Source organism: Chlorocebus sabaeus, chromosome 2 (assembly GCF_047675955.1).
Source record: "Chlorocebus sabaeus isolate Y175 chromosome 2, mChlSab1.0.hap1, whole genome shotgun sequence".
In the NCBI taxonomy this organism is placed as follows: Eukaryota; Metazoa; Chordata; class Mammalia; order Primates; family Cercopithecidae; genus Chlorocebus; species Chlorocebus sabaeus.
This window is the reverse complement of record NC_132905.1, coordinates 35,348,308-35,374,399: the sequence shown is the minus strand read 5'-3', so window position 1 is coordinate 35,374,399 and position 26,092 is coordinate 35,348,308. Positions and strand designations below refer to the sequence as shown.

The window sequence follows — 26,092 nt, the reverse complement described above, 5'->3', positions numbered from 1 at the left end:
GATGGCCTCATCTCCTCCCCTGCAACCTCAAAACGTAAATAAACCCTTGCTCAGAGACTTCAGCAGAAAATTCCTCTGACCCGCACTTGGACACAGCTCACCCGGGTTTGGGAGGTGTCAACTGTGTAAGGAAGACTCTGATCCGCATGTGGCTCTTCGACTGCGTCCCCTCCACAGTCAGTTATTAGCACTGACTGTGCTAGGAAGTGAGTAACACACATATTCCCAGACCACATGGAGCTCAGGAGCTTGGGGAGACAGACAGGGAAGTAGACGACTACAGTGCCTTGTGAAACGTGTTGCAGGGAGAAGTGTCATTCAGGGGATGCTAACCCGGCTTTGGGTAAGGGACAGCCTCTGAATGACAGAACATTAAAGCCATGGCCTGCAGTTTAAGTAGGAGTTGGCCAGTTCGAGGTAAGAATACCAGTAAGCAAGAACACCAGAGTAGCTCCTAGAGCTGCCTTCTCTACCTGACATCCACACTGAAGCCAGCCCCTCTGTGTTCAACCTTGCTTTACTGAAGAGGTGTCGCTGAGGGGCTGCTCTGGGGGTCTGCTCTGCTTTCCTGCCCCAACTTGTTCTGAGCTCGAGTCACCTCCATATTGGTGCTCCTGGTTCTCAGGCCTTTGGACTCAAACTGAATCACACCACTGGCTTTCCTGGTTCTCCAGCTTGCAGATGGCAGATCCTGGAACTTTTTGGCCTCCATAATCACGTGAGCCAATTGCTATAATAAATATTTCTCTTTCCTTCTTTCTTCCTCTCTCTCTCCGTGTAAATATAGCTCCAATTATAAGAGCCCCAAACTGGAAAATAACCCTATGTTGCACTGGTGAGTAGAGAAACTGTGGTTCCCTCAAACCACGGAACACTATTCAGCAATACGAAGGAACAAACTATTGATATGCAAAATAGTGTAAATGAGTCTCAAAAACATCGGAAAGAGGGAAGGAAGCCAGACACAGAAGAGTACATGCCACATGATTCCATTTATATGAGATTCTAGAACAGGCAAAACTTATCTATAGACAGAGAACAACAGACCAGTGGTTGTCTGGGGTTGGGAGCGGGGAAGTTTGGTTGCAAGGGCACAGGGCTCTTTCTGCAGGTGAGGGAATGTGTCTGCATTACAGTGATGCTTATGCAGGTATATACACTTATCAAAATTCATCTTACTGGCCACAATAAGTGCATTTTATTGTGTGTAAATTATACCTTAATGAAGTTGATTTGAAAATCCAAAGTAGTAATAATAAGTAATAATCTCATAGCTGGGCAGGTGAGGTGACTCACGCCTGTAATTCCAATGATTTGAGAAGCTGAGGCAGGAGGATCACTTAAGCTCAGAAGTTCTTTTTTATTTTTATTTTTTGAGACGGAGTTTCACTCATGTTGCCCAGGCTGGGGTGCAATGGCACTATCTCTGCTCACTGCAACCTCCACCTTCTGAGTTCAAGCCTCCCAAGTAGCTGGAACTACTGGCGCTCACCACCGTGCCTAACTAATTTTTGTATTTTTAGTAGAGATGGAGTTTCACCATGTTGGCCAGGCTGGTCTTGAACTCCTGAGTTCAAGTGATCCGCCCGCCTCGGCCTCCCAAAGTGCTGGGATTACAGGCAAGAGTCACTGTGCCCGGCCAAGACCCGGAGTTTGAGACCAGCCTGGGAAACAAAGTGAGACCCTCTCTCTACAGAAAAACTAAAAATTTTAGCTGGGCCTGGTGCTGTGTGCCTGTAGTTCCAGCTACTCAGGAGGCTGAGGTGGGAGGATTCCTTGAGCCCAGGATTTAAGGCTGCAGTGAGGCATGATCAGGCCACTGCCCTCTAGCATGGGTGACAGAGTGAGACCCTGTCTCTAAATAATACTCATAAGAACAACAAGAGCCCTCTAAATGCACTGATATCTAAGATGTATTAAGTGACAAAAAAAAAAAAAAAAAAAAAATCAATGTGCAGAAAAATGTTAATAAGAGAAAAAATGTGTCTGTATTGTCTTGAGTATACATAAAAATAATCTAAAAGCCTATGAAAGAAACTAATCATATTGGTTTCCTGTTGGAGAGGAGGGCTGAGAGCAGGAAGACTTTCCCTATGCTTTCTGTACTTTTTGATTTTGAGACATATGAACGTAGGTTTCTCTCACTGCTCGAACTAATCAAATCACTACATTCCAAATTCTCAAAAACAAACAGATTTGCTTAAAAGTAGGCCGCATGCCGTGTCTCATGCCTGTAATCCCAGCACTTTGGGAGGCCAAAGCAGGCAGATCACCTGAGATCAGGAGTTTGAGACCAGCTTGACCAACGTGGAGAAACCCCGTCTCTACTAAAAATACAAAATTAGCGGCACGTGGTGGCACATGCCTGTAATCCCAGCTACTTGGGAGGCTGAGGCAGAAGAGCCACTTGAACCCGGGAGGTGGAGGTTGCAGTGAGCCGAGATTGTGCCATTGCACTCCAGCCTGGGTAACAAGAGAGAAACTGTCACAGAAAAAAAAAAAAAAAAAAAAAAATTGCTTAAAAGTTAACATCTTGGGCTGGCTCAGTGGCTCATGCCTGTAATCTCAGCACTTTGGGAGGCCAGGGCAGGCGGATCACAAGGTCAGGAGATCAAGACCATCCTGGCTAACAGGGTGAATCCCCGTCTCTACTAAAAATACAAAAAAATTAGCTGGAGGTGGTGGTGGCGGGCGTCTGTAGTCCCAGCTACTCCGGAGGCTGAGACAGGAGAATGGTGTGAATTCAGGAGGCGGAGCTTTCAGTGAGGCAGGAGAATCGCTTGGACCAGGGAGTCAGAGATTGCAGTGAGCCCAGATCGTGCCACTGCACTCCGGCCTGGCGGCAGAGGGAGACTCCGTCCCAAAAAAAAAAAAAAAAAAGTTAACATTTCATCCAAATTTACGCCTAGTAGGAAAACACAACTTTAAAACATGAAACAGGTGTTACTGAGGCCAAAAGGGTCTCCAAGGTCTGGGAGTCTGTAGCTTTATACAATTCTGCCATCTGGCCACCGCCAAGGACAAAGGGTTGTCTCTGTCCGCTGCACCGCCTTTGCCCAGCAATGAAGCCCCCACGACCTCCGTCTCTACTGGCTCCCTCCTCCCCGGGGTCAGCGACTGGTGGCCACTGTGGCTGGGAGACAGCAACACTGACAACCGCAGCCAGTGGCCTGGACCTTCGTATCCCTGGGGGCACCCAGCGCAGATGGATGACCCGACTCAACCTCCACCAGATTCTCCTCCGGGCAGGACGGGTAGCGAGGAGGGAACCGAGATTGGCCCCAGGAGACCACGGAAGATCGCGCTTCTAGGGCCGACTTCAGCAGCGACAGGCGGCCTTTGCCCATCGCCCCACCCTACCACGCCGTGGTCCTCAAAGAACCTTCCCGGCGGTTCTCTACTCCTCTCAGGAGTAGAGGCCCTTTGAGACCGACGGGGAGGGACGGCTCAGGCCCGCCATCCGAGGCCGCATGGATTCCCTTCTCCGCCCAGCTCCACCCCTCGAGGGGCGGCGGTCCCGGAGTGGCGTCCTGGCTCCCCCAGGGCGCACGCCGTCGGGGCCCCAGGCCAGGCTCCGAGGGGGGTTGGCGGGGAGGGGAGGCGGGAGCGACGGCGGGCGGTAGCGGGTGGGGGCGGGAAGGTCCGAAGGCGGCGGCCTGGGCCTGCATGGGACGTGGGTCGGCCGCGATCCAGCCCGGGCGGAGCCAGAGCTGCGAGCCACAGCCTAGGGGCCGAGGAGCTCACAGCTATGGGCTGGAGACCCGGGAGAGCTCGGGGGTCCCCGTTCCTGCTGCTGCTACTGCTCCTGCAGCTCTGGCCAGTGTCTGGCGCCGGGGTGCTTCAAGGTGAGGACCTGGGCGGGGTGCGCCCTGAGGGGCAGGCGAGGCGAGGTGGTGGTGGTGGAGGGGATGGGTTCTGCTCAGAGCCCGGGTGAGCGCGCGGAGGGTCTCTCAGCCCCGGGACCACACGGCCAGTAGGTCAGGGCGTGGGGACGGTTTGGGGGCGTCTCCGTGGGACCTGCCCAGGACTTGCCCAAGCACAAGTGTACTTGGGCTGGCCTCGGGCCAGGACTTGCCTACACTGCCCGGCTGCCACTCCGCTGGCAAAGCGGAGGGCATGGCCCCCTCCCCCTCGGGGGCAGCCCAGCCCCCAACCCGTAGCTCCCTCTGCCTGGATTCTTGCTCTCACAACCTCCCAACCCCCACTGGCCGGCCACCGTGTGACCAGCTCCTGCACCTCCACCCTTTAGGGTTCAGCGGGGCTCCATCCTCCAGGAAGTCCCCATGCCCAAGAGTCCCCCAGAGTCCCTGCTTTGCTCTCAGGGTGCAGAACCAGCTGTGGCCTCCGCCCTGCTCACCCCTTGTCCCTCCTCCCAGGGCGGCAGGGCAGTGTGTATGTTGTTTATATTGTTGCCTTGTTTGGTGAGATAGAGAAGGGCCTTTCCAGACAGAAGGCGCCTGTTTAGTTGTGCTCTGGGAAGACGGCAGCACTGTCTCCTGGGGGTACTCCCTCCAAACAAAGATGTTAAGATGGGGCTGGTAACAACCTCTGCAAGTGGGTGGGAGGATTAGCCAGTCCTGCACCGCAAGTGCCTGGCTGGGCACAGGGCGGGTACCAGGGAGGAGGCATGCAGGGCTGGGCTGGGCTGTGCAGCCTGGGCCATGGCTTCCACAGCACTGTGTGGGGACCAAACGGGTACAAGGGTCTGCTCTGTTCTGGCCCCAGGGGAGGGTTCTAGGTGGTCCACTGCTCCCTCCCCTCTGAGCCCTATCCTGGGGCCAGGGGAAGCGACAGGACCCCTGGGAGAGGGGGGCTCTATGTGCCCAATACCAACCTGGCTCCCTCGGGGTCCACTCCCATCCACCCGGTCACTGGAGCTCCAGCTCTGCCCCTCTCTCTCTCATTGGGGTCAGGGTGCCCGTGGCCAGGATGTGTGTGTAAGGCCATGTGGAGAGCACCCATACCCACACTGCACCCACACACCTGTGCCTGAGCCCACCCTACCTCCTCCCCAAACCCTTAGAGGCCTAGGAGCAGCAAAGCTTGGTTCTCTACTCTCAGTTAAGTGCTCTCTGGGCTGAGAGACCTCCTCTCCTTCCCCTCCCCCAGATCCACTCAGAACCCTCCCTGCACTGGCCCCTCTAGCCTCCTTTCCAAGGTGGCAGACTCCTCTTGGCCCCCATTTGCCTGATGGCAACTCACTCATCCAATCAAGGAGGGCTTCTTGGAGGAAGGGTCTTTGATGCTTGGAGTCTGGGAGAGAAGGTGGAGGAGAAAAAAGAAGTTAGGGTGGCCTAGCAGGAGCTGAGTCACTTCCACAGGCAGCCATCAGCCCAGCAGGACTGAGGCCAGGGCTGCGTGGGGGCGGGGGTTGTCCCTTCTGGGAGCTGGGACTGGGTACCTGGGGAAGAAGGGCCGCTGCAGGCTCTGCGTGCCTGGGGCCTGTCTCCTGCAGGGTGGGCCTGTGGGAGTGGTTGGGGCTGGTGGGGGGCTGGGAGCATTCCACGGGAGCATTCCAGGCACCCACTGAGTAATGTTTGGCTCTGGGATTCCTCCTAGAGCCCCCTTAGGCACATCCTGCCAGGGAGAACCAAGGCCCGGTCCGGAAGCCTCCCCTCACCTTGAAGAGATGAGGAGGGGCCTTCTGGGCCAGGGTACCAAAACCCTGCCTGAGGATGGAGTCCCCGAGGGAGCTCCGGGCAAGGTGGGCCTCACAAGGCCACATCTGGCTGTTGTTTTTCTCAGATGATGGGGCTGCACAGGCGTCCTCTCTTCATAGCTCTCTCACCCTGAAAGCATCTGCTGCCCATCTAAAAATACCCAAGGCTGCCTCCCTCTTCCCTTCCCCTTTGCACTGGTGGCCTTGGCCTCTTCCTTGTGATCACTGACCCCAAGCCTGCCCCTCCACCAAAGGTCAGGGGACTCCCGCGTCTCCAGCTGAGCTGTCCTTTCCCAGCCTTCTCTTTTCCTCCTCCTTGGTAGATCCTCAGATCCAAGGACGCCCATGGATGTCCCTCCTTCTCTAGGCTGAGCCCACGCATGTTGAAGATGGAGTCTGCCCCGAAAGGCCTCCAGTGCCTCCCTGGGGATGTCCTCTAACCCCCTCCCTCTGCTTTGTCCCATGCCCCTGTGTTCCTCAGGTCCCTCTGACCCTGTGCTCTGTCTTCACTCCAGGACATATCCCTGGGCAGCCAGTCACCCCCTACTGGGTCCTGGATGGACGACCCTGGCGCGCCGTCAGCCTGGAGGAGCCGGTCAGTGCCATGTCACCTCGTCCTCCACAGGGGCCCTGAAACTCCCATCCCTTTTGTCTCCCCCACATTACAGCTTCCAGTTTTGCTGAGGTCCCCAGAACCACCAAGTCACTGCTCCTGTAGGCCCCTCCCTGCCGAGTGGGCAGAAGAGGGCACTGGAGATTGGACATCTAGGTCTCGTGAGTCCATACACATGGAAGTCATTTCAGCTTTCTCCGCCCCACCTCCCCCTTTCCTTCCCTCCCTGGATGATCTGGGCCACCCCCACTCCCACCAAGCAGAAGTGGGTCCAGGGTTTGTGGGGCCTGAAGCTTTTCAGGAGCCTAAAAAACAAAAAAAAGCACCAAAAAGAAAACCTTTTGCAAAGTTGACCAGACTTTGTTGTGGACACATTGCTGTCCCTCTCAGGGCCCCACCATTGAGGGCCTGAACCTTCAGCCTCACTGGCTCCTGTGGAATCCACTTCTGGTGGGGGGGGGGCAGTGGTCACTCTCCTGGTGCCCCCCAGATGTGAGACCACCCCATGTGCTTCTGCAGGATGCTCTGCCCCAGCCTCCTCCCAATCCCACCCTTCACAAGCTTCCAGAATAACCATGCCCCATCTGTTTGTGCCGTAATATCTGTGCTGCAAGCTAAGAGGCCAGCACCCTTGATATGCCCATTTTACAGATGGGTAAATGGAATCCCAGAGAGGTTGGGGAAATTGTCCATGATCACACAGCTCTTTAGGCTGGGAGCCTGAGACCCACTAAGGTCTGAACGATTTTAAACCATTAGCTACACCCCTGCCCCCCCTAGAGAGCCGTCTTTGTTTGGAATTTTCAGCCCTACTGTCCAAACCCAGCAAGAGGGAAGGCAGGGGAGCATTGCCATGAAGGCTGGGAGGCCCCCAGAGACCCAGCAGCTCCCAACCCAGGGCCCTCACTGGGATCCCCTAGGTCCACAAGGCCCCCATTGCACTGGTCAAGCACAGCACTGGCCTGAGCTCTGAGATTGCCCCTTCTACCCCTGGGAGGGGAAGGCTGGGCACACGCTGGGGTCACTCTGCCTCTGGGCCTCCCTGTCTGTCTGGCCTGGGCTGTGACCAAGAGGGGCGCTCCAAAGGGGCCCTGGTCCCCATAACTGTGGGCCTTTGCCCCCAGGAAACCTGCCAAGATGGTACAGAAGACAGAGTAGAGGTTGGGTATCCCCTCCAACAGGCAGGAAACACTCACATTTCAAGAAGAGGGGTATATATCGAGGGGCAGGGTACCAGGAGGGCAAGAGTAAAGACAGCAGGGGCTGCAGAGGAACGGGGACCTCGAGTATGGCCTTCCATCTGGGCCACCGTCTTTCTCCCAGTGCAAACCTTTCCCCAATAAAGCAAGTGACATTCCAGCCACATGAGCTCATACCGGAGGCCTTGTGGGGCCTGTGGCCAGGGAGGCAAGGGCCATCTGCTCCCCACTTGGAAAGGAAGAACTCCCTCCAAACTCTGCGACCCTTGGACAGGGCCCCAGTCCAGTGCATTTTTGGAGAAAAGGAGTCGGGGGTTAAACATTCTGAAGGCACAGCAGCCTCCCAGGAAGCTCCTGGGCCAGCTCCAACTCTGGGCCCCCAGCCAGGCTGAGTGGACAAGGGGGAAGTGGGGTGTTCCCACAGGGTGGGAGATGCCAAGAGGGTGGGGGAAGGAGAGAGGGGCTGGCTGGCCAAGCCAGCCTCCTGACACCTAGCTGAGAGCCAGTGTGCTCTCTTGGCCAGAATGGCGTCCATGTTTACTTCGTGGGTCCAGTGAAGCAGGTGTCGGAGCAGGAGGGACAGGGACTGCTGCGGGCCCAGGAAGACTTTGGAAGAGGGAGCAGTTTGCCAAAATTGGAAGTGGAGGAGTAAAGTTTGAATTCTATAGGGAATGAGCAGCAGCTCATTTGGAAACAAGCCTCAGGTAGCAGAGGCTGTGAGGAGGCCCTGGCCATGGCTACCCGATGCCCCCACAATGTCCTCAGCACCCCTCTGTCTCCCCTGCTTTTGATGCCCCTTCTGGGCATGAAAGAAGAGGGTGGGCCAGGCGAGGGGCACCTTTCTGGGACCTCTGGTCTCTAGGGAGGATGTCGGCATGCCTGGCAGGCTGCGCCAATGCCCTTCCAAGTGGCTGTTGTCAGGACAGCAAACATTCTGAGCTTGGGAACATCGTTGTATGTTCTCACCTCCTCCACACCCTCCATAGTATGTGGGGGGTCCTGCTGACCCCCCAGCCCACGTTCTCCTCAAGAACTTCCTCCCCAGCCAGCTGCACAGGCCACCTGCTTTCTGACAGGCAGGAGGCCTGGAGGCCACTGTCTCAGCTCCACACTCTTTCTTACCCAGGTCTTGAAGCCAGACATGGGGCTGGTGGCCCTGGACGCTGAAGGCCAGGAGCTCCTGCTTGAGCTGGAGAAGAACCAGTGAGTGCCAGGCTGGGGTAGGGCTGGGAGGAGGGGGTCAGTGTTGTGGGGCAGGGACTGACACAGATCTGTGCGGGTGGCTGGATGGGCAGAGGACCCCAGAGAGGGTGCAGATGACAGGGAGAGTCACGCAGGCCTGTGGCTGGTCCCCTGGAAGCTGAAGAGGACCGCTGAGGCTGTCAGCCCAGCTGTGGGGCACATCCACCCTCCCAACCCCAGGAGCGGCTTGTCAGCTCCTTGCTGGAGATGAGTGAGCACCATCTAGTGGACAGTTGCAAGATATGCTGAGTCTAAAGAAATCTAGAGGGATCCCAAAGATGAGCCGGCACTCCAGGCTAAGTGAAGGGCAGGGACAAAGATGCGGTGGCTTTGGGAGGCCAAGGTGGGCGGCTCACCTGAGGTCAGGAGTTTGAGACCAGCCTGGCCAAAATGGTGAAACCCCGTCTCTACTAAAAATACAAAAAATTAACTAGGCGTGGTGGCGGCACCTGTAATCCCAGCTACTTAGGGGACTGAGACAGGAGAATTGCTTGAACCCAGGAGGCAGAGGTTGTGGTGAGCCAAGATCACACCACTGCACACTCTGGCTTAGGCAGAGTGAGCCTCTGTCTCAAAAAAAGAAAAAAAAAAAAGAAAAGAAAAGAAAAAAGAAGAAGATGCAGTGGCTACACTTGGGGGCAGCAGTTTGTCTGACCTGCCTGGAAGGTCTCCATCTACAGGGAGGGGAGCAGGGGGAATGAATTTGGAGAGTCCCAGGAGGGCCAGATCACAGAAAAGGCCATTTTAGTGCTCAGTGTCCTGGACCATCCAGAGCCAAAGATTTTGAGCTGGGGAAGGGACAGACAGACCTGTACTCAGGAAGGTGCCTTGGGCTGGGTGGGATGGGTGTCCCAGTTGGAACACAGGCTCTTAAAACCACCCAGACTATATTATCAATATATATTACCTACTGAGTGCTTGTTTGACTGCAGGCACTGTTCTGAGCACTTGACATGTACTTTATTCTCCCTCGTGGAGTTGGATGGACCGGGAACAAACTCTAGTTCCACTATGCCCAACCATATTTTCCCTGGGGCCAACGTCCCTACCATTTCAATGGAGTGGTCACATCACCTACCTCCTAGGGTGGTGGGTGTGTGTGGAGCGAGGGTGGGGGACACAGCTGGGGCAGGTGGTGGAATGCCTGGGAGGTGGGAAGCAGCCATCATTAGGGGGTGGTCTGGAGGTAATGAGGCCAAGGTGCGATTGGGGTAAAGGATTTTCTTTAAAGAAGAGATATTGACTTACGATTGATCCGTCCACGTGGGAAAGATCCTGTTGAGATGGAGCCTGAAAATGAAATCATTACCGGAGTGGGGTGTGGAGAAAGCGGGGAGGGCGGAAGCAGTGTGGGCAGGTGGGGGTTCTGTTTTCTCTAGAGGCAGTGGGTGAGCTTCAGTCACTGAAGGACAGATGGGAGGTATGTGGGGTCTGGAAGTCTGAGGAAAATATTTCAAGGATCTAGGGTAGGTGGGGGCAAGAGGGTTGACCAGATGCCCAAAAAAGGAGGGCAGCAGGCAGGGGAACCTGGGGAGGTTGCCGCATTTCCCTAACTCCAAGTCCCATTCCTTGGCAGTGTCTCCTGACTCCTCCCCTCCCGACCTGTGGATCCTGCTGCCTGCTGCAGGTCCCCTGAGAACCACAAACTCTTCCCCTATTCCCATTCCTCCTCCCTGGCATCCTCCCTGGTGCTTCCCATACTCACACCTCCCACAACAAAACCATCACCAAGGCTACTAACTCTAGCCCCAAGAGTTTCTGATCGGAACAAGTCACCATTGCTCCTGTCCCTTCCCTAAGACACACTGAGTGCCTCACTCATAAAGCTGCTCCATTAGCATTTAGGGAGGAAGGCTGGGAGACATCCTGGAGGCAGCAGGAAGAAGCCAAATTCAATGCTCCCTGTAACACCCCCTCTCAGCAGGCTGCTGGCCCCAGGATACATAGAAACCCACTACGGCCCAGATGGGCAGCCAGTGGTGCTGGCCCCCAACCACAAGGTGAGATGTTTCCATGGGCTCTGGGATGCACCCCCAGAGGTACCCCCCACCATTCCTACCCCTACTCCTCCTTGCATTCTTAAGGGGAGGTTGGAGCCAGCCCCTGCCACACCCTCCCTCTTGCCCCTCTTGCTCCAGCCCTGGCTGAGATGTGGGGCTGGCCCCTTCCTCCCTAGGATCATTGCCACTACCAAGGGCGAGTAAGGGGCTTCCCCAACTCCTGGGTAGTCCTCTGCACCTGCTCTGGGATGAGGTGAGCTCTGGGAGAGGAGGCTGGGCCTGGGATGGGGAAAGAGCTCCCTCACACCCACTTCTACCCCTCTGCACCCTAGTGGCCTGATCACCCTCAGCGGCAATGCCAGCTATTATCTGCGTCCCTGGCCGCCCCGGGGCTCCAAGGACTTCTCAACCCACAAGATCTTCCGGATGGAGCAGCTGCTCACCTGGAAAGGAGCCTGTGGCCACAGAGATCCTGGGGACAAAGCGGGCATGGCCAGCCTTCCTGGGGCTCCCCAGAGCAGGGTCAGGGGCATCCAGGGGATGGGAGTGGGAATGCTGTATCTATAGCTCTCCAAATCAGAAGAGACAGGAATTCACAGGCCTTAAGTCCCAGTATTTTTACTGGAGTCTGAAGAAACAAGTTCCAGCAAACATGTTCAATTTCTTTCTGGGAGCTGGGGTTGGTGGTCAGGATTCAAGCCCAGCAGCTTCCACTCAGGGACCCCATTTGCCCCTCCGCAGGACAGGCGAGAAGCGCGCAGGACCCGGAGGTACCTGGAACTGTACATTGTGGCAGACCACACCATGGTGAGGAGAGACCCCAGGGGTTGGTGGGGTCTGGGATGGGGCCAGCTCAGCACCTCAAGCCACCAGGATTTCTGCCTTCCCAGTTCTTGACCCAGCAGCGAAACTTGAACCACACCAAACAGCGTCTCCTGGAAGTCGCCAACTACGTGGACCAGGTTGGGGGCGGGGAGAGAGTGGTGATGCGGGTGGCGGCGGCAGGACAGACAGGTGCTAGTGAGGTGCGGGGAAGAGGAAGGGCGCCCCCATGAAGGAGCAGCGGCGCGGTGGGGCGCCCTGTCTTGGTTTCAGCCCCGCTTCGCCCTCAGCTTCTCAGGACTCTGGACATTCAGGTGGTGCTGACCGGTCTGGAAGTGTGGACCGAGCGGGACCGCAGCCGCGTCACGCAGGACGCCAACGCCACGCTCTGGGCCTTCCTGCAGTGGCGCCGGAGGCTGTGGGCGCAGCGGCCCCATGACTCCGCGCAGCTGCTCACGTGGGTGCCTCTGACCCGGACGCGGGTCCTGGGCGGGGCGGCCTCACCTCCCGGCCCCGCCCGGTCACTCTGCGCTCCGCCCCCAGGGGCCGCGCCTTCCAGGGCGCCACAGTGGGCCTGGCGCCCGTCGAGGGCATGTGCCACGCCGAGAGCTCGGGAGGCGTGAGCACGGTGAGCCCCGCGGGCGGGGGCGAGGGGAGACACGGTAGGCTCTACGGCCGCAGTGACAGCCCTCCCACGGTCCCCCAGGACCACTCGGAGCTCCCCATTGGCGCCGCAGCCACCATGGCCCATGAGATTGGCCACAGCCTCGGCCTCAGCCACGACCCCGACGGCTGCTGCGTGGAGGCTGCGGCCGAGTCCGGAGGCTGCGTCATGGCTGCGGCCACCGGGTACGCGCGTGGGGGGTCGGGGCTGCGGCGGGGCGGCTAGTCCTGGAGACTTCCTCCGCTGCGTTTCTTTGGTCGTCCCTCAGTTTCCTCTTCTGTAGAATGGGAATAATGATCATAGTGTCCGCTTCAGGGTGGTTTATGAGGCTTAAAGGGAAGAAGCTCAGGCAAAGTGGATTCTCAACGGTATGAAGATAATTTTCCGAGTAACCTGGCGAGGTTACTTCTACACCAGGCGGCGCACCGCCGGGTCGCGATTCCACCTTGGGTCCCGGGCTGCCCACTCTTGGGGCCACACCGTCCTCCGTCCCGCTCGCTGTGTGACTTTGAGCGGGTCACTTCCCCTCTCTGGGCTCTGCCCCTAGAGGATTCGAGCCTCCCATCACTCAGGCGTGTCTGCGCATCTGGTGGCTGTAGCCAAGCCGAGGGATGGGGATCGGAGAAGGGCGGGGGTTGGAGGACTGTCTCTCCACTTTCAATGCCCTCCCCGTGCCAGTAGGCACCCGTTCCCGCGCGTGTTCAGCGCCTGCAGCCGCCGCCAGCTGCGTGCCTTCTTCCGCAAGGGGGGCGGCGCGTGCCTCTCCAATGCCCCGGACTCCGGACTCCCCGTGCTGCCGGCGCGCTGCGGGAATGGCTTCGTGGAGGCGGGCGAGGAGTGTGACTGCGGCTCTGGCCAGGTTAAGTTGGCTCGCCCGGCCCCTACTCGCCCTCTCGGCCCAGGTCTGGGGCGCTGCGCCCTCACCTGGTCCCTTCTTGCCTTTCTGGTCCCAGGAGTGCCGCGACCTCTGCTGCTTTGCTCACAACTGCTCGCTGCGCCCGGGGGTCCAGTGCGCCCACGGGGACTGCTGCGCGCACTGCCTGGTGAGGGCATGGAAGGGTCAGGGTGAGGGTTTCGGGCCGCTTGGGAGCCGGTTGGTTGGCCTTAGTTAATTGGTGCCCTCAGGTTCCCCCGTTGGGTGCTGGCGTGGGTCGGCCTGGCTCCCCCAGCTCCGAGCCACGCTCTCGACGTGGACTTCTCACTGCCCACGGCATCTCTCTGCCCTCCCCACTACCCTTCACCTGCGCAGCTGAAGCCGGCTGGAGCGCTGTGCCGCCAGGCCATGGGCGACTGTGACCTCCCTGAGTTCTGCACGGGCATCTCCTCCCACTGTCCCCCAGACGTTTACCTACTGGACGGCTCACCCTGTGCCAGGGGCAATGGCTACTGCTGGGAAGGCGCATGTCCCACGCTGGAGCAGCAGTGCCAGCAGCTCTGGGGGCCTGGTGAGAAGACAGGAGCACCCTTGCACCCTGCTCCTCATCCTCTGGTGGGGCCAGTTTTCTACTGTGGGGAAGATGGGCAGGGGAAACTGAGGCCCGCTGAGCGCGGGCCCTCTCCGAGCTGCCCCCAGCCTGGCCCATTCTTCCTCAGGCTCCCATCCAGCCCCCGAGGCCTGTTTCCAGGTGGTGAACTCTGCGGGAGATGCCCACGGGAACTGCGGCCAGGACAGCAAGGGCCACTTCCTGCCCTGTGCAGGGAGGTAGGGAGTGGAACTGAGTGGAGGGAGCAGAAGCTATGGAGTGGGTTTGGGGAAGGGGGGTACTGCAGCTGTCGACTCCCCTCTGCTTCCTCCCCAGGGATGCCCTGTGTGGGAAGCTACAGTGCCAGGGCGGAAAGCCCAGCCTGCTCACACCGCACATGGTGCCAGTGGACTCCACCGTTCACCTAGATGGCCATGAAGTGACCTGTCGGGGAGTGTTGGCACTCCCTGGTGCCCAGCTGGACCTGCTTGACCTGGGCATGGTAGAACCAGGCACCCAGTGTGGACCTAGAATGGTGAGCTCTGCCCACCTGACCCTTCCTTGACACTTGAATTGTGCAGGCCAGTGTCCCGCTCACTGCCTGGTGCACCACCCGTAGGTGTGCCAGAGTAGGCGCTGTGAGAGCATCGCCTTCCAGGAGCTGCATCGCTGCCTGACTGCCTGCCACAGCCATGGGGTGAGAGCCCGAGGAGTCGGGGTGACCTTGGGGTTCTAATCCCACGTGACCCTCCTTCCCTTCTCTTCTCTGCAGGTTTGCAATAGCAACCATAACTGCCACTGTGCTCCAGGCTGGGCTCCACCCTTCTGTGACAACCCAGGCTTTGGTGGCAGCATGGATAGTGGCCCTGCGCAGCCTGAAAGTACACCAGTGGGGGGCATGTGGGCAGGAGCTGGGGTGGTGCACCTGCTCAGGACTCAGTCCCCCTTCCCCCGATCCCCGCAGACCGTGACACCTTCCTGCTGGCCATGCTCCTCAGCGTCCTGCTGCCTCTGCTCCCAGGGGCTGGCCTGGCCTGGTGTTGCTACCGACTCCCAGGAGCCCATCTGCAGCGATGCAGCTGGGGCTGCAGGAGGGACCCTGCGTGCAGTGGGTAGGCTCCAAGTGCCTGCTTCCTGAGCCTACTCCTGCGGTTCACCTGCTCAGAGCTCTGCGGGGGCTGCAGGAGTTGGAGCAGGCCCTCAGCCTTGCCCCCAGGTGCAGAGAGCAGCCCCCGAGGCTGTGGAAAGAAGTAGCTTTGAACAGGAGGTTCCAGTGGCCTCCCAGTCAAGCAAGGGGGTGGATCCCTGGCCCACCACCAGCACCGAAAGGCATGGCCCTCTACCTCCCAGTACAGCTCCTCTTGTTCACGCTCCTGCTTCTCCCACCAGCTGAATGCCTCACCCTTGACTTCACCCTGTTTTCCCTGGCTCAGATTGCAGTCCCTGTACCATGCTGCCCCTGGAGGCCTGTCTAGCCTCTGTCTCACAAGTTTTCAGCCCTTTGCCACTTCCTCTGCCCAAATCGCCTCTGTCACCCCCTTGAAGTTCCCAAATGCTGGGCCCAGCACATCTTTTCACTCCATACCACTGGTCAGCTGCAGCGCTGGCTGCCCCTGTGCCAGGGCCCTGCCCTAACCCAGTTCTCTGTGACCTGGGACCTGGGTGGTGGTGGAGAGGGGAGTCACATAATACTAAGCATGGCTGTCCTAGGACTCACCCTGCACCAGGGCCCTAGGCAGGGCAGGCACTCTGTGGCCATGTCTGACATAGCCTGATCTTGGGAGTGCTCCAGGCAAACCAAGGGAGATGGCAGGATTTGGGCCAGAGATGGGGGCAGAGGGCATAACAGGGGCAGGGCACCACCTGGGCCCCAGGTAGCAGCTAAGAGGACCCTGACACAGTGAGTCGTGATTGAGGGTCTGTGGGCAGAGGAGCAAGGTGGCCAGAGCCTGGTGTGTCAGCATGGAGGGGGCGCTGCAGAGGGCAGCGGCCGCTTCTCATCCCCAGGCGGGGGGAGTCTTAGGGCAGGGGAGAGTGTTTTGAAGGAACATCACTGGAAATGACAAGGCCCTGGGAGATGGGATGGGGACAGTCAAAGATGGCTTGGAATCATCAAGGGCAGCAGGGTACCCAGGGACAAGGAGAGCAGACATAGCTGCCGAAGGGGCAGACGTCCAGGGTTCTTTGGAAGCTGAATGATGCCAACATCCAGAGAGTGCCAGGCTGATGGGTGGTGCCAGAGCCTGGAGGAAATGTTAGGACTAGAGAGAGGAGGTGCCAGCCGAGGGCATGAGGCTCAAGTGGAGCCTGGATCCCAAGGCTTCCCTGAAGAGGGAGCAGGAAGGGAGCTGAGTGGGTGACTTGGAGCAGAGGGATGCCCCCAAGAAACTCAGTAAACGCAGAACTGGACACCATGCTGTGGGGAGGCAATAACCCACTCAGGGTCATTGTGCCAGCCTCCTGGACTCTTATCACATTGCTCAGGCCCAAGGATGGCCCATACAGGGACCACCCCCTGGGCGGCGTTCACCTCATGGAGTTGGGCCCCACAGCCACTGGACAGCCCTGCGCCCCGGGTGAGTGAGGCACCAGTGGGAGGTGGAGAGGGAAGGGAAGGGAAGGGAAGGGCTCATGCCTCCTGCCTCCTTCCAGATGGGCAGCACCCAGTCACCTTGAGTCCCCTGTGCCCCACCCCAGCCCTAGGGTCTCCTGCTGACCATATTCACAGCATTCACCCTCCACCATTGCTCCCAGGCCCCGAGAACTCTCATGAGCCCAGCAGCCACCCTGAGAAGCCTGTGGCCCGAAGTCCCGCCTGACCCCCAAGGTAGGCAGGGACCCGGATTCAAAGCCTCCCCCTCTCATCACCCACCCTCCCACCTCTCCCACCCCTCAGGTTTCTGGGCTCAGGTTATTATGGAAATGAGTTTATGACCTCTTGGAGAAGCTGTTGTCATGGAGACCAGGATGGTGGAAGCCCCTGAGCTGGGGAGGGAGAAGCTGTGGCTTTTCCTGGATCATTGGTCCTCACTGAGTGAGGATGGGCTCCCTATCACACAGCTTGCAGCCTGGGGCCCCGGTCCTTAGGGGACAACATATTCTCCTCGTTCTCAGCAGATCAAGTCCAGATGCCAAGATCCTGCCTCTGGTGAGAGGTAGCTCCTGAAATGAACAGATTTAAAGACAGGTGGCCACTGACAGCCACTCCAGGAACTTGAACTCCAGGGGCAGAACTAGTGAATCACTGGACCTCCAGCACCTTCAGGCAGCTTGGAAGTTTCTTCCCTGAGTGGAGCTTCAACCCACCCACTCCAAGAACCCAGAGCCACATTAGAAGCTCCTGAGGGCAAGGGGACACTGCTGGGCACACTCTCCAGCTCAATAATCCATCAGTCCCAGAAGCAAAGGTCACACAGCCCCTGACCTCCCTCACCAGTGGAGGCTGGGTAGTGCTGGCCACCTGAAAAGGGCTCTGTCCTGGGAGCCTGGTGCGTCTCCTACATGCAATTTCCACAGACCCAGCTCTGTGGAGGGCATGACTGCTGGCCAGAAGCTAGAGGTCCTGGGGCCCTATCGTTTGACTGAGTTCCCACTGCCCTGGAGCCTGGCCCCTGCAAACAAACACAATCTTGGGGACCTTCCTTCCTGTTTCTTCCCACCTTGTCTTGTCCCCTAGGTGGTTCCTCAGCCTCCACCCACAATCCCAGTGCGGCACCTGAAGTTCTGGAGCTCAGAGTCTGACAGCCTCTCCCCCATTCTGTGTATGGGAGGGGACAGAGGGAACCATTTAAGAAAAGATACCAAAGTAGAAGTCAGAAGAAAGACACGTTGGCTAAGTGTGGTGGCTCATGCCTATAATCCCAGAACTTTGGGAGGCTGGGGTAGGAGGATCACTAGAGACCAGGAGGTCCACACCAGCTGGGACAACATAGCAAGACCCTGTATCTACAAAAAAATTTAACATTAACTGGGCATGGTGGTGTGTACCTGTAGGCCTCGCTGCTCAGGAGGCTGAAGCAGGAGGATCGCTTGAGCCTGAGTTCAACATTGCAGTGAGCTATGATGAAACCACTGCACTCCAGCCTGGGTGACAGAGCAAGACCCTGTCTCTAAAATAAATTTTAAAAAGACATATTGCACTTGGACCTTGGTTAGTCTTTTCTATATGTAAATTCAACCCTACGGGGTGCCCTGAGGACCCCACAGGGTGGTGGCTAGCAGGCTGGTGGCTGGCAGGCCAAGCCTAGATGGCAGCCAGGGCCTCAGGCATGTGTCTGGGCACAGGACGGTGTTGCCTAGTTTGAACACCCTCTTTGCTCTGTCACTCCTGCCTCCCTTGGGTGTTCACATTCTCCCATTGCTTCATGCAAGAGCTGCTGAGTGGCCTATATCAGCCAGCTTTTGCCACATTAACAAAATCATCCCAAAACTGAGTGCGGGGAGGCAACCTCAGCTCGGGCTCCACTCCACGAGTCCAAGGGGCCAGGTGAGAGTGCTCTCTAAAGCCCCCTCCTGCCTCAGTTGTAGTTGCGAAATTTTAATTTATGAAGGTGACTGAATGATGACACAGAGGCCAATGCTGTTGAAAGAAGTTATTACTCAGTTTCCCACCCTGCAGGGCCACAGTGGGGACGCACTAGGTTTGGTCCAGGGACAGAATCAGGAGCGAGTGGAAGGCACAGGCCACAGCCCTCAGTGCTGTTTCCACTGGGGAGGCAAGGGGCTGGGGGAAGAGGGTAGGATTGGCATTTTGAATCATTCTGGTAGGCTTTGGGGCGTGGGGTTGGGCCTAGTTGTCTGGGTTGATACCTGGCCCTGAGCTGGTTTAAGACAGGGGAAATACTGGCCTAGTACATGAGAGTTCCTTGAAGGGGGTGGTTGGTGTATGGACTCAAGATTGGTCGGTTTGCATATGAAAGGCATGAGTTGTTTCTGATCCCCAAGAATCAAGCAGTTTCTGTCCAGCCAACAAGTCCCCACCCCGAGATGTTAAACCATCATGAAATAGAGAATCTAAGGCCAGGCATGGTGGCTCACGCCTGTAATCCCAGCACTTTGGGAGGCCAAGGCGGGCGGATCATTTGAGGTCAGGGGTTCGAGACCAGCCTGGCCAATGTGGTGAAACCCCATCTCTACTAAAAATACAAAACTTAGCCTGTTGTGGCGGCACGTGCCTATAATCCCAGCTACTCGGGAGGCTGAGGCAGGAGAATCGCTTGAACATGGGAGGTGGAGGTTGCAGTGAGCTGAGATCGCGCCACTGCACTCCAGCCTGGGCGACAAAAACAAGACTCCGTCTCAAAAAAAAAAAAAAAAAAAAAGACAGAATCTAAAGAAACACATTAATATACCTCCCCTGCTCTTACCCTTCAGGAGGGGATGTCTGGACCCCACGGCACTCCAGTTACAAGGGACCCTAGAGGAGGCCAACTCTACCCCCTTGGCTATTCCCTAAGCACCCCCTCCACCCCTTCCCCATTCAGAGGCGAGCCCTGGGGAGGCCAAGTAGGAAGGAAAGAGGGCTGTGGGAGGGGAGGTCCCGGTCTGGGGCAGAGGCCTGTCTGGAGCCCGAGATCACCTGGCTGTGCTGGAGAACTGGAAAACAGAAGCTCAGCGGAAAGGAGCTGGCATGGGGCCAACAGCAGAAACGCAGGAGGGACACAGAAGTGACTAGGAAGCAGGAGGGCAGGTATGGACCCTGAGGCTGAGCAGGGGGTGCTGAGGGGCAGAGTGGACATGGAGCTGGGGGCAGTGAGCGAGCCCAGCTCAGCTGTGACGCCCTCTCTTGGTCACCCAACTACCAGCTGCTTGGGCTGCCCCGGGAGGGACTGGGCTTCCTCTGACACTCCGTGCGGCCATCTGTCACGCCTTCTTCTCTCCCGCCCCCTCCCTTGACTTGTGGCACCCACAGACAGGTGGGAGATTGCACCTGCCCTGTGTGGTCAGAGCTTGGTCTTGAGTTTCCTTCCCTCATCCTTCTTTCCTGCCACACGCCAGAACACAAGAGGATGTGTCGGAGGCCTGTGAACTAGAGCAACTCCATCTTGAATAGAGGCTGAGTAAAATAAGGCTGAGACCTACTAGGCTGCGTTTCCAGACAGTTATAGCATTCTACATCGCAGGATGAGACAGAAGGTCGCACAAGATACAGGTCACAAAGACCTTGCTGATAAAACAGTTTGCAATAGGCCGGGCGCGGTGGCTCATGCCTGTAATCCCAACATTTAGGGAGGCTGAGGTGGGTGGACCACTTGAGGTCAGATGTTTGAGACCAGCCTGGCCAACAAGGTGAAACCTCATCTCTACTAAAAGTACAAAGACTAGCCGGGCATAGTGATGTGCGCTTGGAGTCCCAGCGACTCGGGAGGCTGAGGCAGGAGAATCGCTTGAACCCAGGAGGTGGAGGTTGCAGTGAGCTGAGATCATGTCACTGCATTCCAGCCTGGAACGAGACTCTGTCTCAAAAAACAAAACAAAGAAACAAAAAAACCAGGTTGCAGTAAAGAAGCTGGCTAAAACCCACCCAAACCAAGATGGCGAGGAGAGTGACCTCTGGTCGTCCCCACTGCTACAACTCCCACCAGCGCCATGACAGGTTACAGATGCCATGGCAGTATCAGGAAGTTACCCTATATGGTCTAAAAAGGGGAGACAAGAACAATCCACCCCTGTTTAGCATATAATCAAGAAATAATCATAAAAATGGGCAACCAGCAGCCCTCAGGGCTGCTCTGTCTATGGAGCCATTCTTCTATTCTTTTACTTTCCTAATAAACGTGCTTTCACTTTACGGACTGATTTCAAACTCTTTCTTGCAGGAGATCCAAGAACTCTCTCCGGGGGTCTGAATCTGGACCCCTTTCCGGTAACAGATGTTGTAGAGTGAAGCACAACCACTGCAGGGGCATCTTGGTTTACATTTTGCTTCAGTGGCTGTGGTTAGCACAGTAGAAAGCACATCAGAGTCCTCTGATTCATAAAAAAAATTAGGAAGTGAACCACCACAAACCACAGACAGATGTACTGAGACAGGATACGTAGTCAAGAAAGTGACCACATTCTAGGTGCGCAGCAGCAACTGTGGTGACCGTACAATCAAGCCTCAGCATTGGCACTGCAATTGAGCTCATTCAAGCAAAGCTATCTTCAGCAGGGACTCCCCGCTGCAGAGAGCAAGCACATTTTTATTTTACTTGTCCTCAAACTGATCCTTTGCTCATTATAATAGTAAGAAACACATCCCTGTGTGGAGATTTAAAATGCTAATGAGGCCGAGCACAGTTGCTCATGTCTGTAATTCCAGCACTTTGGGAGGCTGAGGTGGGCGGATCACTTGAGGTTAGAAATTCTAGACCAGCCTGGCCAACATGGTGAAACCTCATCTCTACAGGTGGCAGGCACCTGTAACCCCAGCTACTCGGGAGGCTGAGGCAGAAGAATTGCTTGAACCCAGGAGATGGAGGTTGCAGTGAGCCAAGATTGTGCCACTGCACTCCAGCCTGAGTGACAGAGCAAGACATTTCAAAAAACAAACAAACAAACAAAAAAGTCAAGACAAATAATGGGGGGCTTTTTTGGTCACTTTAAAAATCTCAGTATTGAGACTTTATTTGAGACAGGGCCTTACTCTGTTGCTCAGGTTGGATGAGATTTTTAACCTCAATATTTACTTATAGAATAACTTTTTGGTTAGTCAAAACAACGCTGTGTCTCATTCTGATCAGAATAAAACATCAGACAACTCAAGAGAAACATTCTACAAAATAACTGGCCAGGATTCTTCAAAAGCATCAAGGGTAAAGATAAGGAAAGATGAAGGAACTCCCAGACTGAGGAGACTAAGGAGACAACTGTGACATGGGATCCTAGAATGGATCTTGGAACAGAAAAAGGACATTAGTGGAAAAATGGGAAATGCAAAATGGTCTACAGTTTTGTTAATAGGATTGTACAAAGGTTAGTTTCCTAGCTGTAATGATCGGACTATGATTAATTAAGATGTACCATTAGGGGAAGCTGGGTGAAGGGTGTAAGGAAAATGCTTACATTTTTCAACTTCTCTGCAAGTCTAAAATTAGTCAACAATAAGAAGTTTAAAATAGGCCAGGCATGGTGGCTCACACCTGTCACCCTAGCACTTTGAGAGGCCGAGGTGGGAGGATCGTTTGAGCCCAGGAGTTCAAGACCAGCCTGGGCAATAGGGTGAGACCCCAACTCTATTCAAAAAAAAATTTAAGTTTAAAATAAAATTATGTAAAAAAGGAAAAGAAAAATGCAATTTCATAGTGTTCCTAATTTAGCATGGGAGGGACCAGGTCTCCCTGGATGGTTGTCTGTGTGTTGCTGGGTGTGCGTGGTGGGGCTAGTGTGTTGGGGTCCATCTAGGCACATTCAGGTGCGGAATCCCGTGGCTCCCAGGTTTACCTGAAGGTGCAGCCTGGGGTGGAGACTTAATGAGGGCGGGGAGTTGTCGCAGCAAAGGCTCCTCCCAGGGGTATCAGCGCAGACAGCTGGGTTTTCACTGTGCTCCTGCTCCAGAGGCGCTAGGAAGGTGGCGCCTATCAGACTAGGGCTCTGCCAGCCATCCTTCTCTGTTCAAGGTCCAGCATGGTCTGCTGCCTGGGGCTTGTGCTGCTGCTGCTGTTACCGGGTGAGTGCCCCTGTCTTCCTCTGGACCCGAACCCTGGCTTCTCTGTCCCTGCTCCTCAGTGACAAGGTGGGAGGGCAAGAGATTCCAGAAAAAGCTGAGCCACAAGAACGGTTGCCAGCGAGAGGCCTGTGCTCAGGGCTTGGGGACACCTGGCAATAGACCCCACTATGTGCTGAGCACCTCGCCTCCCAGCCCAGTCAAGCCACCACCGCCACCCTCGTCCCGAGTCCAGCCTTGGCACCCCTGCCCCAGGAACTTTTGCCTATTGTCTACCGTCTCCCAACTCTCTCACCCTCCCCTCAGCCTCAGCCCTCCTACTCATTGCACAGATTCCTTGCTGTGAATCTTCGGTGTTGTTCATCTGTTGTTCCACCTTCTTGGACTGCTCCTTCTCTATGTGGATGTCATGGAGGGAGGGGTCACTTTACTGAGTGTAGTGTGAAAAGTGGAATCTGGTAAAGGTTTAAGGCGGAGATTTTGCAGCTGAGATGAGCTGCTGTGAGGGTGGAGACGCGGTAAGGGTGTTCTGGGCAAGGGTGACAGGTAAACAACAGGCAAAGGTGGGTCCAAACCCTTAGGCCACACGAGGTGCTGGTGTGTGCAGCTGAGACCTGGGGATGAGCCTGGCAAGGCTGTGAGAGGAGAGCAAAGTGTGCCCTTTGAGGAGGGGAGGAAGGGAGACCCCGCTGCCCTCTATCCCCTCTACTCAGGGACCATTCTAAGCCCTCGACCTATGTTCATCCTTCCTGCAGAGGCCGGTGCTGAAGTCACAGCAGGAATCACTCTCACCACGCAGTCCAATCCACGGCCTGAAAGACACGGCCATTGTCAGAGAGGCACCCTGCTCCCAGCCTTGGGGTGGGAGACCACCCCCTAACCCCTGTGCACAAACACACAGGGAGATGGAGGAGGGGCCAGGCTGTGCACATCCACTCAGGCTGGGCACCAGAAAGGCTTCTAGTCTGAATGAGGTGCTCCAGACTGGAGAACTTGTGAAGGCTGGGGGGGATTCGATTAGCCTGGTTTTAGTGACTCAAGTTCTGGGAAGGGGCTGCCAAGTCCCAACTTACAGTTACCCTGGATGGGGCAGGATGACCTCGACTCAAGGGAGCATCAGGGAGGAGAAGCACGAGGTCAGGAAAGAGGGAGAAACAGAAACCAAGAGACCCACCCAAAGCGTCTCCATGGTGGGGTATAAGGGACGAGGTGGAGGGGTAGAAGAGGAAAGGTATGGCGTCCCAGCCTGTCATTAAGAGACTAGGAGCAGCCACTGTCTTCTATGCGATCTCTGGTTTTAAAGTCTCCATTGGCCAGATCCCCAGAAAGCCTCATTGTTCCCCCGCCAGGTAGTGCCCGTGAGTGTGGGAGGAGCCCCTGGACCCGTCTTTGGACCTGTGAGGCCGTTCTGGGAATGGTGGTGATGCCTGGGAAGGAGGGGCCTAAGCTTCTGGGGAAGGCCTCAGCCTTGATGCTCCCTCTCCATCCCTGACGTGTTGCAGGGCCCTCCAGAGCCCGCCGCTGCCCATCCCCACGATGGAGAGCCTATCAATGCCAGTCGGCCCTGCCTCTGGGCCACACTCTGTGCCTTCTCGGGTTTTCAGTGTCCCCTACCTTCCAGGGGCGTGGACGGGCTGGGTGAAGTGTGCACGCGGGGCGCACGGAGACCTGCAGCCTGCCCGCTCCTTTGCCAGGGTCGGTGAGCTCGGCCGGAGGGAACCGATGTGTAGACGCGGCCGAAGCCTGCACTGCGGACGCGCAGTGCCAGCGGCTGCGCTCGGAGTACGTGGCGCAGTGCCTGAGCCGGGCCGCGCAGGAGGGCTGTCCCCGCGCCCGCTGCCGCCGCGCCCTCCGCCGCTTCTTCGCCCGCGGGCCGCCGGCGCTCACCCACGCACTGCTCTTCTGCCCGTGCGCCGGCTCCGCATGCGCCGAGCGCCGGCGACAGACCTTCGTGCCCTCCTGCGCCTTTTCCGGGCCCGGCCCCGCCCCGCCCTCCTGCCTTGAGTCCTTGAACTTCTGCCAGCGCAGCCGGGTCTGCAGGTGCGCGCGGGCGGAGGCGGGGCAGTGACTAGGGTTGGGGCGGAACCTCTCTCCCGCTCACCGCCCTCCCGCCGCGCAGGCCGCGCCTCCTGGCCTTTCAGGCCTCATGCACTCCCGCGCCCAGCGCCCCCGACGGCTGCCTGCGGGACCAGCGCGCCCGCTGCCTGCGCGCCTACGCGGGCCTCGTGGGTACGCGCGACTGGGATCTGGGCGTGGGCGGGGGCTCTCCAGGGGATATCTCCGCCTGGGTGGGCCGATGACCTCGCCCTCCGGTCCCCGCAGGCACCGCCATCACCCCCAACTACGTGGACAACGTGAGCGCGCGCGTGGCGCCCTGGTGCGACTGCGGAGCCAGCGGGAACAGGCGTGAGGACTGCGAAGCCTTCCGGGGGCTCTTTACAAGGAACCGCTGCTTGGGTGAGGGGCCCGGGCGGGGGTGGAGGGGGCTGGGAGCCATTTTAGAGGGGAAAATGGAAGACTGTACAGTTAAGTCACTCTGTCACAACTGTCCTTATTTTGTTATTCCTCACCACGCACCTTCCGTCCCAAGGAGCCAGTCTTTGCAGCAGTAGTTCTCTCATTTTGTGCCCTGTGCTGGGCCCTGTGCTAGGGTTTCCCAGCCAAGCCCACCCTGGACCCCTCCCTTCATAGATGGTGCCATTCAGGCCTTTGCCAGAGGGTGGCCCCCGGTCCTGCTGGACCAGCTGAAACCCCAGGGGGACCCGGAGCACAGCCTCCTGCAGGTAGGTGCAGGGAGGGGAGGGTGAGCTGGTGCCTCCCCCACTGTCACCTTCCCCACTGTCACCTTCACACCTTTCCGTGTTGGGTGGACCTGGGTGGAGGCGTGAAGGGCTTGGGGTCGGGGTGCAGGCAGAGGGCAGAGCCAGGCTTTTGCCTCAAGTCTGCACTTGGCTCCCACCCTCAAGGTGTCCTCTGCAGTCAGAGCCCTGGAGGGACGCTCTCTGCTCTCCATACTTCCTGTCCTGGCTCTCCTGGCCCTGCTCTGACTAGGACAGCGACCTTGGACAGCACAGCTAGCTACCGCATCCTGCCTGCCTGGGCTGCCTCTCTGGCCTGCTGGCCCCTTGAAAAGGGACTGCCTTACCCCCCAAGCCGGCCCTGGTGCTCTCACCCAGCTGCCCTTTGTAGGTCTGGATACCCTGTGTGCCATCCCCTGGGGCGAGGGATGTAGGCTGGGGCCTGACTGCAAAGCCCCCGGTCTCCCTGTCAGGAGGCATCTTGGTTGTAGCTCCCTTTATCCACAGACCTTGAGACCACTGGCGTCTCTCACAAGGTTGGGTCAGGAGAGGGTCACTTTTGTAGCTGAGACCTCCCTGGAGCCCCAGATCTCCTAGAGAAGGTCAGAGACCATTCAAAAATCCCAGAATTCTAGGAAATTATATCAGCCTCCCAAGCAGATAACCCCTTAAGGAATCCATCGGACAAGACCCCTTCTAACACTGCATCCTCCCAGCTGGGCATTACCCACCATTGTAGCCACCTGTGCACTATGACCATGCTGGCAGAGTCTTCCCTGTTCCCCGTATGCTGCTGGATGGGCCCCACCGTGTGCCCTGCCTGGCATTGGCCCTGTGGCCATCTTCCCCCTGGTTTCCTGCAGCTGTAGGAATAACACGCAGTGCTTATTAAACCTATGTGTGCTGAGACTGACCTTGCTTTTATGTGATCTGTGTCCTGGAGCCTGGGGACCAGGGTCTGCCGCTGGATGTATTCCTGCTGGCC

At 57.2% G+C, this 26,092-nt stretch overlaps 2 protein-coding genes across 17 annotated transcripts; both read left to right on the top strand.

Annotated features, from left to right (window-relative positions):
• The first annotated feature begins 3,638 nt into the window (after positions 1-3,638).
• On the top strand, positions 3,639-17,794 carry ADAM33 (ADAM metallopeptidase domain 33). Of its 16 annotated transcripts, none has more exons than XM_008019648.3 (22): positions 3,641-3,845; positions 6,175-6,254; positions 8,598-8,674; positions 10,635-10,713; positions 10,890-10,966; positions 11,046-11,235; positions 11,455-11,520; positions 11,604-11,675; positions 11,826-11,992; positions 12,079-12,163; positions 12,242-12,384; positions 12,881-13,058; positions 13,153-13,242; positions 13,449-13,644; positions 13,793-13,901; positions 13,999-14,197; positions 14,282-14,359; positions 14,435-14,543; positions 14,627-14,774; positions 16,147-16,238; positions 16,417-16,489; positions 16,780-17,794. In XM_008019648.3, exons 1-21 carry the CDS (start codon positions 3,749-3,751, stop codon positions 16,479-16,481), a joined length of 2,397 nt encoding a protein of 798 aa, XP_008017839.2. In that variant the 5' UTR covers positions 3,641-3,748; the 3' UTR covers positions 16,482-16,489; positions 16,780-17,794. The 16 variants fall into 16 exon arrangements, 14 of the variants coding, with proteins under 14 accessions (XP_037846766.1, XP_037846763.1, XP_037846768.1 ...); XM_037990843.2 differs by having other exon boundaries at positions 16,777-17,794; XM_037990840.2 differs by having other exon boundaries at positions 3,640-3,845; positions 10,638-10,713; positions 12,079-12,384; positions 12,878-13,058.
• GFRA4 (GDNF family receptor alpha 4) lies at positions 16,703-26,020 on the top strand. Its single transcript, XM_073004752.1, has 12 exons — positions 16,703-16,810; positions 19,146-19,351; positions 20,481-20,527; positions 22,263-22,378; positions 23,065-23,139; positions 23,659-23,706; positions 23,812-23,905; positions 24,004-24,349; positions 24,429-24,538; positions 24,632-24,766; positions 25,001-25,092; positions 25,276-26,020. Exons 1-12 carry the CDS (start codon positions 16,703-16,705, stop codon positions 25,354-25,356), a joined length of 1,458 nt encoding a protein of 485 aa, XP_072860853.1. The 3' UTR covers positions 25,357-26,020.
• The last annotated feature ends 72 nt before the right edge of the window (positions 26,021-26,092 follow it).